A 15,771-nucleotide genomic window follows, 5' to 3' on the forward strand; every position below is an offset into this window, starting at 1 on the left:
GGCGTGCGACGTCGCGGAAGAGGAGGTCGACGTTGAGGAGTCGACGGTCGACGCCGAGGAAAAGAGGGTCGACGCCGAGGAGACGGCGATCGACGCCGGAGTCGAGGAAGCGTCGTTCGACGCCGGAGAAGCGCCGCTCTGCGTCCTCCAGACAGCGGTCAGCGTCTAGGAGTCGGTCAGCCTCTCCAAAACGGCGCAAGAGGGATTCTAGTCCCAGAAGCCACGCTGCTTCAAGTGGAGGACGCAAGAGGAAGCGGTCACCTGCTGATGGGACTGGCTCTCCGCACCCTTCGCCTAAAGGGTCACCGGGCTCGGTGTACTCAGAGGTGTAGACACCATCTCGGTCCAGGACTCCGACTTCTCCTCCTGTTCCTAAGGAGGATCCTCCACCCAAACCGCCACTGCCTTCAGGAGACCCTCCTCCGCCTCCCGTCCCTCCGCATGGGCCCACCCTGCAGCCGAAGGTTCCTCCTCCGAGGTCCACTTCCCTGCCGTCCCTGCCTGTTCCTCCTAAGGGGACCCCAAAACCGAAACCCCGTGAGGAACCGACGAAACCCCGTGAGGAACCGAGGAAGACCCCTCCACGAAAACCGAAGGAGTGGCCACGTGCAGGCAGGTCTCGCTCTCGCTCTGGGAGGAAGGAGAGATCGCGACGCAGATCATCCACGAGGTCGAGACACCGCCGTAGGAGGCGCGAGTCTCGCTCACAAACGAGGTCCTCTGGGACCAGGGACTATTCTCCCACCCTATCGGGGTCACCGGACACGAGAGTGTCCCCGATAGATGACATGGTGGCGTTCCATGACTTCCTTTTACGGGGCGCGGCAAAGTTGGGCATATCCCTGACGGTGCCCACTCCGAAAACGTCAGTCATTTTTGAGACTTTACATCAGAAACACCTGTCTCGTCCTCTCCTGCCTCTGGTGCCGGGCCTGGAAGAACCGGCTATGGCCCTGTTTCTCACCCCTGCGGTGACGAAGGCGGCCCCATCAAGATTACTGAAGAAGTACCGGGCCCCCGATTCGGATCCGGCCTTTTTAAGAACGGAACCTCCTCCTGACTCTGTCATTGTGACGGCGGCCCGCAAGCAGCAAGCCACCACTCCGTTCTCCACGGTTCCCCCGGATAAGGAGTCAAGGTGGATGGATTCGGCGGGGAGGAAAGTCTGTGGCACTTCCGCTACCTCCATGAAAGCGGCGAGTGCCACGGCACTGTTGGGCCGATACGACCGCGCCCTCTGGGACTCCCTCGAGCGCTTTGCGGAGCATTTACCTCGGGAGCAGCGGGAAGACTTCGTAGAAGTACTGAGTGAGGGGATGCTGGTGGCCAACCAGATTATCAGCGCGGCAGCGGACTCTTCCCTGTTGGCTGCTCACGGATTTTGCCACGGAGTCAACCAACGGCGCCACGCATGGCTCCGGCTTACGTCCCTGAAGCCGAACGCTCAGCAGAGGGTAGCCAATCTACCGTTCTCCGGTGAGACCCTCTTCGGGAAGCATGCGGACGATGAGATGGCCCGCATGAAGGCGGAGGCCGAGACGCTGACGGCTGTGGGCCTGGAGAAGCCTAAAGAGACCAAGAAGCAGTACGGCCCTTTCCAACGGCGGTTCGGCGGGCAAGGCCGAGGACGGGGACAGGCTTCGGGGCAATCGCAACAGCAACACCAGTTCCGTAAGCCGTTCCAGAAGCGCCAGAAGGGCAGGGGAGGCCAGCAGTCGGCCCCGGCGCCCAAGGGCCAGGCTGGGTCTAGGCCCTAGGAACCTACTTCCCCCGGATCTGTTACCCACTCCGGTAGGGGGAAGCATTCAATTTTTTCTGGCAGAGTGGAGAAAAATTACTCCGGACAAGTGGGTGCTGAATATTGTTTGCAATGGATACAGTCTTCGGTTCACCAGCCCTCCTCCAGCTATTCCCCCGGTCAGCTCGCAGTTTCAGCTGCGCGAGCTTCAGGCGGAAGCGGATATCCTGTTGAGGAAAAGGGTGATAGAAGACGTACCTCGGTCTCAGAGAGGAAGAGGTCTGTACTCCCGGTTCGTTCTTTCTGGTTCGCAAGAAGGACAAGAACGAGTTCAGGCCCATTCTGGATTTGCGACAGGCAAACAAATGGATTCGCAGAGAAAAGTTTCGCATGCTGTCGTTGCATCAGATTTACCCTCAGTTGCAACAGGGAGACTGGCTATGCGCTATAGACCTACAGGATGCTTACTTCCATGTGCCCATTGCACACAAACACAGGAAGTTCCTGCGGTTCCAAGTCGGCACCAATCACTATCAATACACAGTACTCCCATTCGTACTGAAGTCTGCGCCGAGAACGTTCTCGAAGTGCATGGCGGTGGTAGCAACGCACCTGAGGAAGAACAAGGTGTTCGCCTACCCGTACTTGGACGATTGGTTGATCAAGGCAACCTCCTTCTCGGAAGCGCAAGCACACTTCCAGAAGACGTGCGTTCTCTTGAACAAGCTGGGGCTGCACATCAACATGGCCAAGTCTGTCTCGACTCCGGTCCAATGCATACAGTACTTGGGAGCCTCCATCAATACGCTGTCAGCAAGCGTGTCTCCTTCGGAAGAGCGACGATTATCACTCCTTCGGAAGGCTCAGGCTCTTATGACGACTCCATCTACAACAGTGAGGACGGTGTCTTCTCTACTGGGATCGATGGCCTCTTGTATCTTCCTGACGCCACACGCACGGCTGCACATGAGACCGCTGCAGGAGTGCTTGGAGGACCAGTGGGATCAGAGGAAAGGATCTTGGGACGACAAGATTCGCCTGTCGCTGCATGCTCTTCAGTCTCTGAAGTGGTGGTGTTCGGCGGAGAATCTCCTCAGAGGGGTTCCCTTTCACAAGGACATTCCCACGCAGACTGTCGTGACGGATGCGTCTCTTCTGGGATGGGAAGCGCACTCCGGGACTCTACAGATTCAAGGCACGTGGTCACCGATGGAGGCCACGTATCACATCAATTTCCTGGAACTCAGGGCTGTTCACTTGGCGCTGAAGGCCTTTCTTCCGTCCTTCCAGACCAACTCTCTGCTTGTACAGATGGACAATACCACCACGATGTATTACCTCAACAAGCAGGGGGGCTCGAGATCGCGCACTCTGTCACAGGAGGCACAGACGATCTGGCACTGGCTCCTAGCCAGAGGACTGACGATAACGGCCACCCATCTACCAGGTGTGCAGAATGTTCAGGCAGACACACTGAGCAGACTGCTCCAGGAAAACCACGAATGGGTCATAAACGACGAAGTACTAGGAGAAGTCTTCGCAAGGTGGGGAACTCCAGACGTAGATTTGTTCGCCACCGCCGAAAACAGCAAGTGCAGAGACTTCGCCTCCAGGTACTTCCAACAAGGGACGCTGGGGAATGCGTTATGGATCAACTGGACGAACAGCTTTCTGTACGCCTTTCCTCCCATTCCCCTGATTCCGGCGGTGCTCATCAAGCTGGCCCGGTCCAGAGCTCGGATGATACTCATCGCCCCGGAGTGGCCCAGGCAGTGGTGGTTCACGGACCTACTTTACCGGTCTCTCCTTCCTCACATTCGGTTGCCGTGCAGGCCGGACCTTCTCACGAAGTTCGGGGGACGGATGTTACCCCCCAACCTCTCGTCTTTGAGTTTGGCGGCATGGCTCCTGAGAAAGTGCAATATGGTCATCTGAATCTGCCTGAGGATTGCATGGACATACTGAAGGAGTCAAAGAGACCTTCCACTCGGACTTCATATGCTTACAAGTGGAAGAGGTTTTGTATCTGGTGCCAGTCTAAGAACCATGATCCTACGTTCTGCAAGGAAGATGTCATCCTTCCTTACCTTTTACATTTGGCGCAGTCTGGCCTTAATGTCCATTCCATTAAGGTACATCTTGCTGCATTGACTGCCTACAGGAAATGCCCTTCACAGACTTCCTTTTTCCAGATCCCTGTGATCAAAGATTTTCTGGAAGGTTTGAAGAAAGTATTCCCTCCTGTCAGGCTTCCCTCGCCTTCATGGGAATTGAATGTGGTGTTGTCCAGATTGATGAAGGAGCCTTTTGAACCTATTCATAAGGCTTTGTTGCAGCACCTGTCCTGCAAGGCGGCGTTCCTCGTGGCCATTACATCGGCCCGCAGGGTGAGTGAAATTCAGGCGTTGTGTTGTAATGAACCTTATACTGTATTTCATGCTGCTAAGGTTGTTATGCGTACTCCCCCTAAATTTCTTCCCAAGGTTATTTCTGATTTTCATGTCAACCAGACTATAACTTTGCCTACGTTTTTTCAGAACCCTTCATCCCCAGCGGAGAGGTCTCTCCATTCCCTGGATGTTAGGAGGGTGTTGAAATTTTATCTGGATAAAACCAAGGATATTCGTAGGTCTGACCAGTTGTTCATCAATTATGGGTCGGTCAGGACGGGTCTTGCGACCTCGAAGCAGTCCATCTCTAGGTGGATTGCGTCCTGCATACAATTGTGTTATCAAAAGGCTAATAAGACCTTAGGAGGTAAGCCTAAGGCTCATTCCACCAGGGGCAAAGCTGCCACGACGGCTCTGCTCCGTAAGGTGCTGATTGCTGAAATCTGCAAGGCAGCCACTTGAAAGTCGGTTCATACCTTTGCTAAGCATTACTGCCTGGACACTGACGCCAGGGCAGACGCTCAGGTTGAGCAGGCTTCGCTGCGGAATTTGTTCGCACAGTAGTGGCGTTATGTATTTATTCTCCACCGCCGCTTTGGTGTGGGGATGGGCTTGCCATTCTATTCACTAGATTATGACTATACACAGAGATCCCCTACTACAGAAGGAGTAGTTTCTGTCCTGTAACTCCAGTTCTGTAGTAGGGGTATCTCTGTTATAGTCATAAGCGCCCGCCCTCCTCCCCGGTGGAGATTTTTCATCATGTAAAGAATGCGACAGGTCTGGCGTGCTTCGCCTTCAAAAAGAACTGAAAGTAGAGGGACCTGCTATGCATTCTGGGATACTGGGAGAAGTTCTGGAAAGTTCTCTTAAAGGCACAGTATCCTATTTAAGCCACATAATGGCAGCCTATGGGGCTTGTCTGTCCCTACCTTCCTCTCTATCATTCCTGAGTCTTTGACTGGGGGAGGCAAATTTCTCTATGGTAGAAACTAGCAGGCTGTGCTGTGTGTGGTGTTTTTTTGGTGGAATTTCTAGTTGAAGTACTGGACAGTGTAGCCTGTGGATATAGGCTGCATTATTTGTCTTTAAATTATCTCTTAAGTGTCTTTGCAGTTTCTGCATTATTTTTGACAACTTAAGAGATTATTTTTGATTGCCGGGGTCCACGCACATGGGCGGGACTATTCACTAGATTATGACTATAACAGAGATACCCCTACTACAGAACTGGAGTTACAGGACAGAAACTACTCCTTCCTATATTCCCAAATCCGCTCTGCGCATTGGAATAACACAAACAATAGTTTAGACGTAGGACTGAAGTAGACTAGATCTCTATTGAGTATGTTAGACTTAATTGTGAATGCCAGCTAGCTCAGAGGTCACTAGAATCTTTCTTGAATAAACAAGAAGGGATTCGTTTCTGATAACCATATAACATGACAACTTTGTTCCCCAAGAATAAGGAATACATTTCCAGAGTCGTGGAAACAATAGATGGCTATTTCACTCAATCGTGCATGCTTCGTTTCACCAGGGGTTTTGCAGAGAAATAGAGAGACGAGCGTTTTCAATAAAAAGGTTATTTATTGAGCAGTCTTCTTTCTCATGCAAGAGAAGTGAATTGCTACAATCGTAATACTTGCTATGAAGTAAAGTGCGTACAGTAAAAAGAGTATTATGAAATAATACTGTAAAAGCATTTATATGGTTTCTAAGCCATAAGATACATAAAACAGATAAAATACATACAATGATAAATAATGACTAAAAGTACTCAACTGGTGCATCTAAAATACACCTACCCCGGTGAACCTAACCTAAGTCTAGTACAAGGGAAGAAGTAAGTGAGGTGTAACTTGAGTTAAATAGTTTCTGCCAAGAATCTATCCAAGAATTCTCTACGGGTCTAATCAGCTCCGTACCTTGGTTATAGAATGAAGGAAGTCTTGTATCTCTCTCTCAGGACTCGATCTCCCAGTAACCCGCAAGGTTAGTAGGGAAACACTGAAGCTGGATTTTTCGGCAGGAGAAAAGACAGCGTCTCAGTGCGTCAGCGGGAGGATCGGCTTCCTTAGGCACTCTCATACAGCAGGGCGTCGGGCAAGTAGTTAGTCAATCTGCTCCAAAACCACTGTGTGTTTGCTAGGGCAGATGCTGGTATATTTATACCTGTAAGGTGCCGAGTTTGACGTAAGGGTGGACATGATAACATCACCAAGAACTCGAAGTTCTTTACACGCTCCAGGAGTACTGAGACAAATCAAAACTGAAGCAGGGGGAATTCCCGTACTGCTGAAGGCTGGCTGTCTTCAAGAACTCGTTGTACTTTAGGAGCTTAAGTGGAAGTAGCCATGCCGTATTTGGACTGCATTGGCTGTGCCTAAATATGGTTATGATTCTTATGCCTATATAAGGATATGATAAGTAATACCTATATAAGGGCATGAATCGGGAAAATTACACTAGAGCCCTAGATATGTTACAACATGAGGCTGAGGGTGTGTGAGGGTATGTGAGGATCTGTGAGGGTGAGGAGGTGTGAGGGTTGAGGGTGTGTGAGGGTTCGAAGTAATTGGTTTCAGGGCAGACATCATAAGACTGAGAGAAATACAAATGTTAAGATAAAAGTGCACTACGGGGTTGTGAAATGGTGGAAATGTGATTAAAGGAGAAAGGATGAAAAGGAAACAGGGAAAAGCAGAAAAGAATGAAGATGGATCCGAGAGGGTGCAAGTAGGGTCACATGTGGGAGAAGGAAGACTTGTCAGGAGAGTGTGATGATTGTGATGCTAGAGAGAACAAACAAGAGGACTCAACTGTGCAGAAAAAATTACTATTTTGCACTGGCTCGTTTGTGTAAAGCTCCTGAATACCATCTGGTGCATGTGCGCTGTGTATGACTCGTAAGTAAGCAAAGATACTGCTTTGCCTGTAGCCCAGTACTGAGCCAACCCATGCAGCTGCTGCTTAATTCCCTGCAATCGCACGCAGATGTGCCAGAGCTCCAAAAACAAGCCCTGGCATTGCGCGGAGGGGGGCGGGGGAGCGGCTTCCTTTGAAGTCTGATACCGAGGCATAGGCTCGACCTAAAAATATCAACACATATTATTGTTCTTTTTGCATAGCCCCCGAGTCCTCTGACAAAATTCTACGCTTGTTGTTTTGCAGGTGGAAAAACTGGTGGATTCGCGGGATTTTTTCTTTGTCCATGATTACAACATTTTTCCTGCTTATTTATATGGGACCGGTTATGCTGATAATTCTAGTAAGTTTAGTCCATATAGTTAATCGTTTTTGTTGTAAATGAACCTTTTGTTTTTTGAGTGACAGTTTTTTGTTTTGTCTATTTTTTTGCAAAATGTGCAACTAAATTTCTTGTTTTCTTGGAATAATATGTGACAAAAATGCAGTTTGTATACAGTTTTGTAATGTTGTCGTATGTAAAATGCTGTAAGTGGTGTACATCAATCTTATGTGATCCACCATTCAAATCAATGACTGCTGTCATAACCTCTAACGAGATTTAAACCACATTATGATGGCAAAATGCCATCCTAAAAAGGAAATGAAGTACATGGACTGTATCTGGGTCATGTGTGTTTGAATGTGTGTGATATACAGTGCTTAATTTGAGCACATGCTTTCTGGTGCTCAGCACCGGCACGTAATCCTCAGCACCGGTGCTTATAGCACCAGTTAAGGACACACTCATTTGAAAGGTACATGATTTCCCACGGAATCACAGAATGTTGAGCCACGCCAAGACTCAAACTCCATTCCCCAGCTCCGAAATCAGCAGCTCTAGCCATTAGGCCACATCCTCTCGGCAATAATAAGTGCCAGGGCTCTAGTCAGGAGGCAGTTTGCACCAGCATATTTCTCCTGTTAGCAGTGCCTCCTGAGGAGAGCCCCAGCACTTTTTATTTGACAAATTAACCACTAGTGATATATATATATATATATAACACAGTTAGCGTCACTACTGTATAGTTATACTTAGGTTAGAGTTATCATAAGAAGTAAGGTTTTTGTGTGTCGCTACAAACTTTTGTGCCGGTGAACAAGTCTTCTCGAAACTTTGCCAAAAAAGTTAATACAACTCTGCTCCTTCCTGGAAAGATTTGCGCTGATCTGTGAAACACGGGCCAATAAAAAAAAGGTAGGCGATTGCGGTCCCAAAACGTCGTTTTCCCGTGCTAATTCCCATAGGAAACTTCTGTCACAACTAAGAAACAAGCATCACAGAACCAATTGGTTTGGCGTTAGCTGTCCGTTCATCATCCCCTTTGGTAAACCTTTGTCTTTGGCAATGCTTTTTGTCGTGTGATACAGTTTTAAAACAACTCTTTTAAAAATAATTAACTGATTAAAAGAGTATTACAGTAAAAAACTATGAAATTCAAATCATGCCGAAGCTGTCTGACACGTGTTTACAAAAAGAACGTCGCTAGCCTTCTTAAGTAATAGGCAGCAGGTTTCCCATTTCAAACGTTTGTTACATATTTGACCTTTTGTGTTTTTTAAAACTTGAATATTACAAAATAACATATGCTAGTATTACTTTTCAAATTTCGTATGTTTAAAATGTATTGCTTCTTAATTTTTGCTTCCAAGTACAAATCATGTATTTTAGTTGTACTTCTACTTACATCGTGCTTATGCATTGAAATGCAGCGTTTAAACTTAACATTCCCATTATTCCTGTAGCTCCAAAGCCTTACGTAGAGTGAACGAGGACCACAGCCTTCACTATTTGGCGCGTTTCAATGCTAGTACTCTTCAACCAATGACTCGTTTCAACTAGAACATCTGTTCACATAAAAAAACATTAAGCACCTTCTTAAAACCAATGGGTCTATTGTCAAACACAGAGAAATTGTATGTTGCCTCCTTTCTGCACAATTTAGTACCTCATCAAGCACATCCAATTATATTTCTGTGAGATATTCGTTTCTCAGAGGAACAAACATTTATTTGCACTGGTTGTTTATTTATTTTTCTCATTTATTTATCTCGTTTATAAAGCGCTCTATCACCTAACAGGCATCCTGGCGCTGACATCAAAGTGCACAGTAGGAATGATGCTACATGGGGAATCCAATAACCAGTTATGCATTGGGGAAGAGCCAGGTTTTTAGTCTCTTTCTAAATGGGAGGAGATCCCTCAGTTGTCTCAGCTGCAGTGGGAGTTTATTCCAGAGTCGGGCTGCCGAGACATTGAATGATCTACCTCCAAATTTAGTTTTTTTGATTCTTGGTTACTTAATCAATCTGGCTGAGGAGGAGCGAAGGCTTCTCTCAGGTACATACCAAGTGAATTTCCTCTGCATAGGTACCGGTCCATACCTTTGCAGGGCCTTGAAGACTATGCAGAGGGATTTGAACTGAATTCTTTGCATTATCGGGAGCCAATGCAGCTCCGCCAAAGCAAATGAGGTAGAGGAACTACTAGACCTACCCAAGGCTAGCTTTGCTACTATTGTTTGAATCCTCTGGAGTCTATCTATTAGATATCTCGGGGACTCCAACAACAGAGCATTGCAGTAATTCAATCTGCTTAATATAGTACTTTGTCCTACCAGCGCTCGCGCATGAGTAGGCAGCAGAGGAAAATGTTTTCGTAAGACTCTGATGATGGCAAAACAACTCCCCACAGTTTTGTTAACCCCTTCCATGCTCATGACGGAACGGTTCCGTCATGAGCGTCGGTTGAGCTGTGCTCATGACGGAACCGCTCCGTCATGAGCCCATAGGCTCATTAGAACCTTCAGCACAGCGCGAAAATTTGCGCCGCGCTGAAGGGGTTAACCTGTGATATCAGTGTCAATAAGTTGTTGAACATGATGCTCAGATTTCGTCCCTTCTCGACAGGCCTCAGTGAGGTGGATGTAGCTAGAGGCCATATATTTGCGAGAAAAGCAGGTGGGACCTTCCCCACTGGACAGTAGAGAACCTTGGTTTTGTACTCATTAAATTGCAATGAGTTCTCCCTCAGCCACTGTGCTGTAGCTCACCGGCAATCCTGAAACTCTTCCAGAGATGTTGACTGTTCTCCCTCTAAGGAGAGAATCAGTTGAGTGTCATCCGCATAATTTACCATATTGATGTTATGCGCCTGTATGACAGCAATCCGAGGTTTCATGTAGATATTAAATAAAATCGGGCTGATCGCAGAGTCCTGAGACATGCCATGCAAGATGTTAATGAAATCAGATTGGTAGGGGGGAAGGGCCACCGCTTGTCTCTTCTCTGAGAGGAAGGATTGAAACCAGCTCAAGCCCATGCCTGCTATTCCCACCTCCCTAAGCCTCCTCAACGGGATAGCATGGTTGACCGTGTAGAATCCGGCAGACAGGTCGAGCAGAATGAGAACTGCTGATTGACCTCTGTCTGCGTGCATCCGAAGCTCGTCCATCACGGTCACCAAAGCAGTCTCTGCACCGTGAGCAGGACGAAATCCGAATTGCACATCCTCTAAGATCTTGTTGGTTTCCAAATATTTTGAAAGCGATCTGCTAACCACACTTTCTACAATCTTTGCTGGTTAAGGCAGCAGGGAGATAGGCCTATAATGTTTTGGGCAGGCAGGGTTCAATGTAGACTTCTTTAGAAGAGGTGTCACCAGTGCCTGTTTCCAACAGGTCGGTACCACTCCACTAAGAAGAGATTGATTGCAAATAAGGCGGAGTGTAGAGAACAACTCTGCTCCCAACTCCTCCCAATTTTTCTGTGGCAGAGGGTCCAGAGGTTATCCAGAGGAAATACCTATGGCCACTTTACCAAATCCTCCACTGACAGTATCTCAAAATCAGTTAAGGTATTCCTAAACTGGGTCTCTTTTCCTCTAGCTATTTTATTTATGCACATTGAATCACTGCTATTAAAACCACTGGCCTCTGGGTCTTCTAACCCATCTTGCCGGAAGTCCCCACCAATGTCATCAATGATAGTTTTAATTTTGTCTGTTAAAGACCTCGCAAGACTGTCACAGAGGTCTTGTGTGGGAGGCGTCTGATTCTTGGCACAATCAGGACTGATCAAATTATACATTTTAAAAATGCTTCTGGGTTTATTAGGATTGTTCAGAATAGTGTTGGAAAAATACTCTGCCTTTGCAATGTTTATTTATTTTTTGTAGCTGATGATTGCAATTTTCCTGTCATATTTATCCTTCTCTTCATACACCCTTCTCCACTTCCTCTCCGTCTGCTTACATTCTAGTTTCAGATTTTTTAATTTATTGTTGAACCAAGGGGCCAAAGGTCTGCCCACTCTTATGATTTTTTAGTGGGGCAGTCAATTCCACTGTAGAAGTAATCCGTGAACATAAAGTCACCTAACTTTCCTCCACCTGCTTATCTGTCGAAAAACAGCCCTCAAGACCAAACACAGGGGAGATACCTCCTTTCTTAAGAGGGCCTTCCAGTCTCTGCTGACATATTTTTTTATATTACTGGCTACATGATTACTACAATTAGGATTATATACTTGAAATTTGATCAGATAATGATCGTACCAACCCGTAGGCAAAATGTCCAAGATACCGAATACATGATCCTCCGAGAAAATTAAATCAAGCGTATGTTCTCCCTTGTTATGTTATGTTATATGGTTTTGTATAGCGCGCAGCTACCCCAGCCAAGGGGCGTCCCGGCGCTATCTACCAGAGACGGGGAAAGGACTGCTGCAGATGGAACTAGCAGTAGCATAACAAGATTAGCGGAAAAGGTGTGTTTTTATGGCTTTTCTGAAGGATGTAAGTAGTTCAGTCCACGGATCTGGGACGGCAAGGAGTTTGAGCTTCGCTGCAATGTATTTGAAGAAGCGTCCACCCATCCAGGCTAGTTTAATGCAGGGGACGACTGCCAGATTCTGTCCCTCTGAGTGCAGCATGCGTCGGGGCACATATGCTGTGAGGAGTGGGCTTAGCAAGGGAGGGGAGGCCATTTTCAGGATCTTGCATGCAAGGCACAGGGTTTTGAAGTGGATCCTCTTTTCCACCGGGAGCCAGTGGAGTTTAGATAGGGTATTTACTGCTGACTGATGTCGGGGGAGGCCAGTCAGTGCCCTCGCTGCGGCATTTTGGACTCGTTGCAGTCTGGATTTCTCTGCTCCGTTCGCCCCTAACAATAGTGAGTTTGCATAGTCCAGCCGCGAGAGAATGGCTGATTGTACCACAAGCTGACGGGTTTGATGGTCAAAGAACTTCCGGATCGGTCTAAGGTTTCGCAGGATCCCAAAGCAAGTGGCAGCAACTTTTTTCGTCTGGTGGGTGAAGTTCAGGGCGGAATCCACCCATACTCCCATATTTTTCACACAGCTTTTAGGCTCGGGTGGTTGGCCCAGAGTCTCAGGCCCCCGTGTGTTACCCCAAGCCGCTGTCTCTTTGCCCACCAGCAAGACCTCCGTCTTGTCCCCGTTCAGCTGAAGGTAGTTAGCAGTCATCCAGCTAGTGATGTCGACGAGGGTCTGTTTGAAATTCTGCGCACTCAGACCACTCTCGTCTTTCAATGACACCACTAGTTGGGTGTCATCCGCATAAGATACTTATGACAGCCCACGCTTCCTGACCACCTCTGCCAGTGGTTGAATGTATTAAATAAGGTGGGGCTGAGTGCAGACCCCTGGGGCACTCCTTGTTTGATAGGGCACTCTTTGGAGAGGAACGGCGGGGTTGCTACCTTAAAAGATCTTCTCGACAGAAATGCCTTAAGCCAGTTTAGGGCCTCTCCTGAAATTCCTGCCTCCTCCAGCCTGAACAACAGCACCTCGTGTGAGACCGTGTCGAACGCAGCACTGAGACCTAAAAGGATCAGTGCTGCCGTCCCGCCGGAATCCAATATGGTCCGGAGATGTTCCGTCACACTCACGAGGGCCGTTTCGGTGCTGTGTCCCGCTCGGAAGCCATGTTGGGACCTGTCTAGGATGGAATTAGTCATCAGGAATTTGGTCATGATGGTATTGACGTGGGACTCCGTCACTTTAGCTGGCCAAGGGAGCAGCGAGATGGGCCTAAAGTTTTCGGGTAAGCTAGGGTCTAGCGTAGGTTTTTTTATGATGGGGGAGACCCAGGCTAGCTTCCATCTAGAAGGAATGGTGGCAGTAGAAAAGGACACGTTTATAATATCTCAAAGGGGACCCAGTACTGTCCAGTCTGCTTCTCTAAATTGTGCTGGTTTGAGGGGGTCAGCAGGTGAGCCTGACTTAATCTTTTTGCAGAGAGTAAGAAATTCTTCTTGGCTGAGTGCCGGTATGTTGGCGAGTTTGGGCCTGGTCATAGTCCCTGAGGGTGTGAGGTGTGGTGAGGTAGGGAAGACATTGTAGATTTTCTGAATTTTGTCAATGAAATAAGTTGCCAGATTATTGCAAAGCATAGGTGAGGTGTTGAGACTTTCTAACTTTTTTTTGGCGCTAAGCTCTTTTACTATTCTGAAGATAGTTTTTGAGGCATTTTGGCTATTGCTAATCTCAGTAGCGTAGTATGCTGCTCGGGTCTTGCAGATGCTACGATGATAACTTTTTTGCGCTTTAACATGGATAGTCTTGAGCATCGTAGTCTCTCCTCCATTTACGCTCTGCTTTCTTACATTCTTTTTTAAGGGCGGCAAGTTTTTCATTATACCATGGACTGGGTTCATGTGAACGCACCCTGATCCATTTAGCCGGTATCCGTGCATCAAGGGCCTGGTTAATCCAGTCACAGAAGCCCTCGTACCCATGATCCTGGTCTTCACTATACTCGGGGGGGTTAGATATCAGAAGTGCATGCAAGTCTTCGAGACAGAGCTTTCTCCATGGCCGTTTCAGGATCTGCTGAGCGGGTCTTATAATAGGAGCGCCTCCAGTGGGCACTGTCATAACCACCAGATGATGGTCTGTCCAGGTCATAGGAATGGGGGCCTCTACTGTCACATTGGTCATATTAGAAAAAATAGGGTCTAGTAAATGGCCGCCGCTATGTGTAGGGCCGCTAACAAGCTGACAAAGCTGAAGAGCGGCAAGGTCAGCTAATAGGGTGTTAATCTTATTATCTGTGATAAGATCAAAGTGAATATTTAGATCTGCCACTATATTAAAATTAGCTGTTCCGGTGACCATAGAACACACATTTTCAAGGAGCGATGCTATAAAGTTACTGTCTACACCTGGGGGTCTGTAAATCAGGAGACCCACAAGGGTGAGTTGGGGGTTGATTTTAACATTCTAGTTGGCGCATTCGCTGCCTTTAATATCCAATTTAGAGAGTAGGCAGGTGTAGTGAGATTTAGCGATCATCGCTATCCCACCTCCTCTTGTTTGTCTATTTAGTGTGAGTATAGAAAACCCTGTGGGGATGGCTAGATTGATGACGGAGTCCATGTTATCCTGTAGCCATGTTTCCGTGAGGAATAGGATATCTAGAGCATAGTTGGTGAGTAGCTCATGTACTTCCATATGATGTTTTTGAAGGAATCTTACGTTGAGTTGGCCCACCCTAATTGGTTGAAAGTTGGCTTTCACAAGGGATGGTGGTAATGTGGGTTTGGGCACGGAGAAGCCACATGAACATATAAAGCAACTTTTCTTACGTGCGAGGGAGAGTTTTTTACACGCGCCATCCAAGTAATTAAGAGTCAGCGGATCCTGTCTGGAGTACGTTAAACCGTTTCTCCTGCATGACCAGGATCCCTGGTGAGAGGCGATGTGCAGGCGCGGACGGGCGCAGATGGGTGCAGACGGGCAGGTCTTAGGCGAGTCTTCGGCATGCTGAGGGCGTGCCCGCTGCGCGCGACCGCTGCGCGTTCGCCCGGACATTGTCTTAAGTACTCTCGTGCCTCGGGTCAACTAGACCGTAGAGCGCTTCGAGAGCCGGAAATGCCCCCTGCCGGAAATAGGAGCATCTGACCCCGTTTCCACCCTCCGCTCAATCGGCACTTGCCGTGACGGACCGGGTGTGTGGGGCAGCGCAGCGGCAATGGAGGTGATGGATGCAGGTAAGCTTGGTGAGTTGGTTTAACAACCCGCTGGTGTAGGTTAAAACCTTTACATGATTGGTGAATATGGTTATAATCAGAGTCAAGGGTTCCATTAAGCAAAAGATTAAAGTCACCCAGAATCACTAGTCTGGTAGGTGTAGCAGCCATATTACTAATCGTCTCAATCAGAGACTGCTGCACACTAATAGCCCCTGGGGGTCTATAACAAAAAATCCCCGTCAGTATAATAATAATAATAATAAAGGAATGTTCGAGGCATGTGGGCTGCTGAATTCATATCTGTGCATAGATCGCCGCCTAGTGTTGGGTCCGGATGTTTGCACATTGTTGTCCTGGAAGAGTCTTTGAAGTATCACGAGATGGGTGGCTCCTCCCCTGGACTATAGTGCGCATGGGCATCCTCTCCATCCTCAGTTTTTTTCCGCCATTGGGTTCGGATGTACTTTCTTAACTCAAGTTCGGAATCGATAAACTTTTTTTACAAGGCCAAAAGGCCTTCGGGGCGTCTGTATTGTCTTTTCGATCGGTGCCGTGTACTTGTTCCAGTTCTGCGAGCTGGACGTCGAAGGCTGCGTGGCTTTTTCGACACCAGAGGCCCCATCAACGATCGACGATGGAATGGAGCCCGTTCAAACGATGCCCCGTTTGCAACTCAAAATAC

General features: G+C 47.9%; 1 protein-coding gene across 1 annotated transcript in view; it reads left to right on the forward strand.

Moving 5' to 3' along the window:
• The window catches only part of CDS1 (CDP-diacylglycerol synthase 1), a 955,907-nt gene that overhangs the window by 345,208 nt on the left and 594,928 nt on the right, over nt 1–15,771 (forward strand). Inside the window, exon 3 of the mRNA XM_086961872.1 lies at nt 7,303–7,399. Within this exon, the coding sequence (XP_086817998.1) occupies nt 7,303–7,399 (97 nt within the window). The remainder of the gene's footprint in view (nt 1–7,302; nt 7,400–15,771) is intronic.

The sequence above is a fragment of the Lissotriton vulgaris genome, chromosome 3_1 (genome assembly GCF_964263255.1).
Source record: "Lissotriton vulgaris chromosome 3_1, aLisVul1.2, whole genome shotgun sequence".
Taxonomy (NCBI): domain Eukaryota; kingdom Metazoa; phylum Chordata; class Amphibia; order Caudata; family Salamandridae; genus Lissotriton; species Lissotriton vulgaris.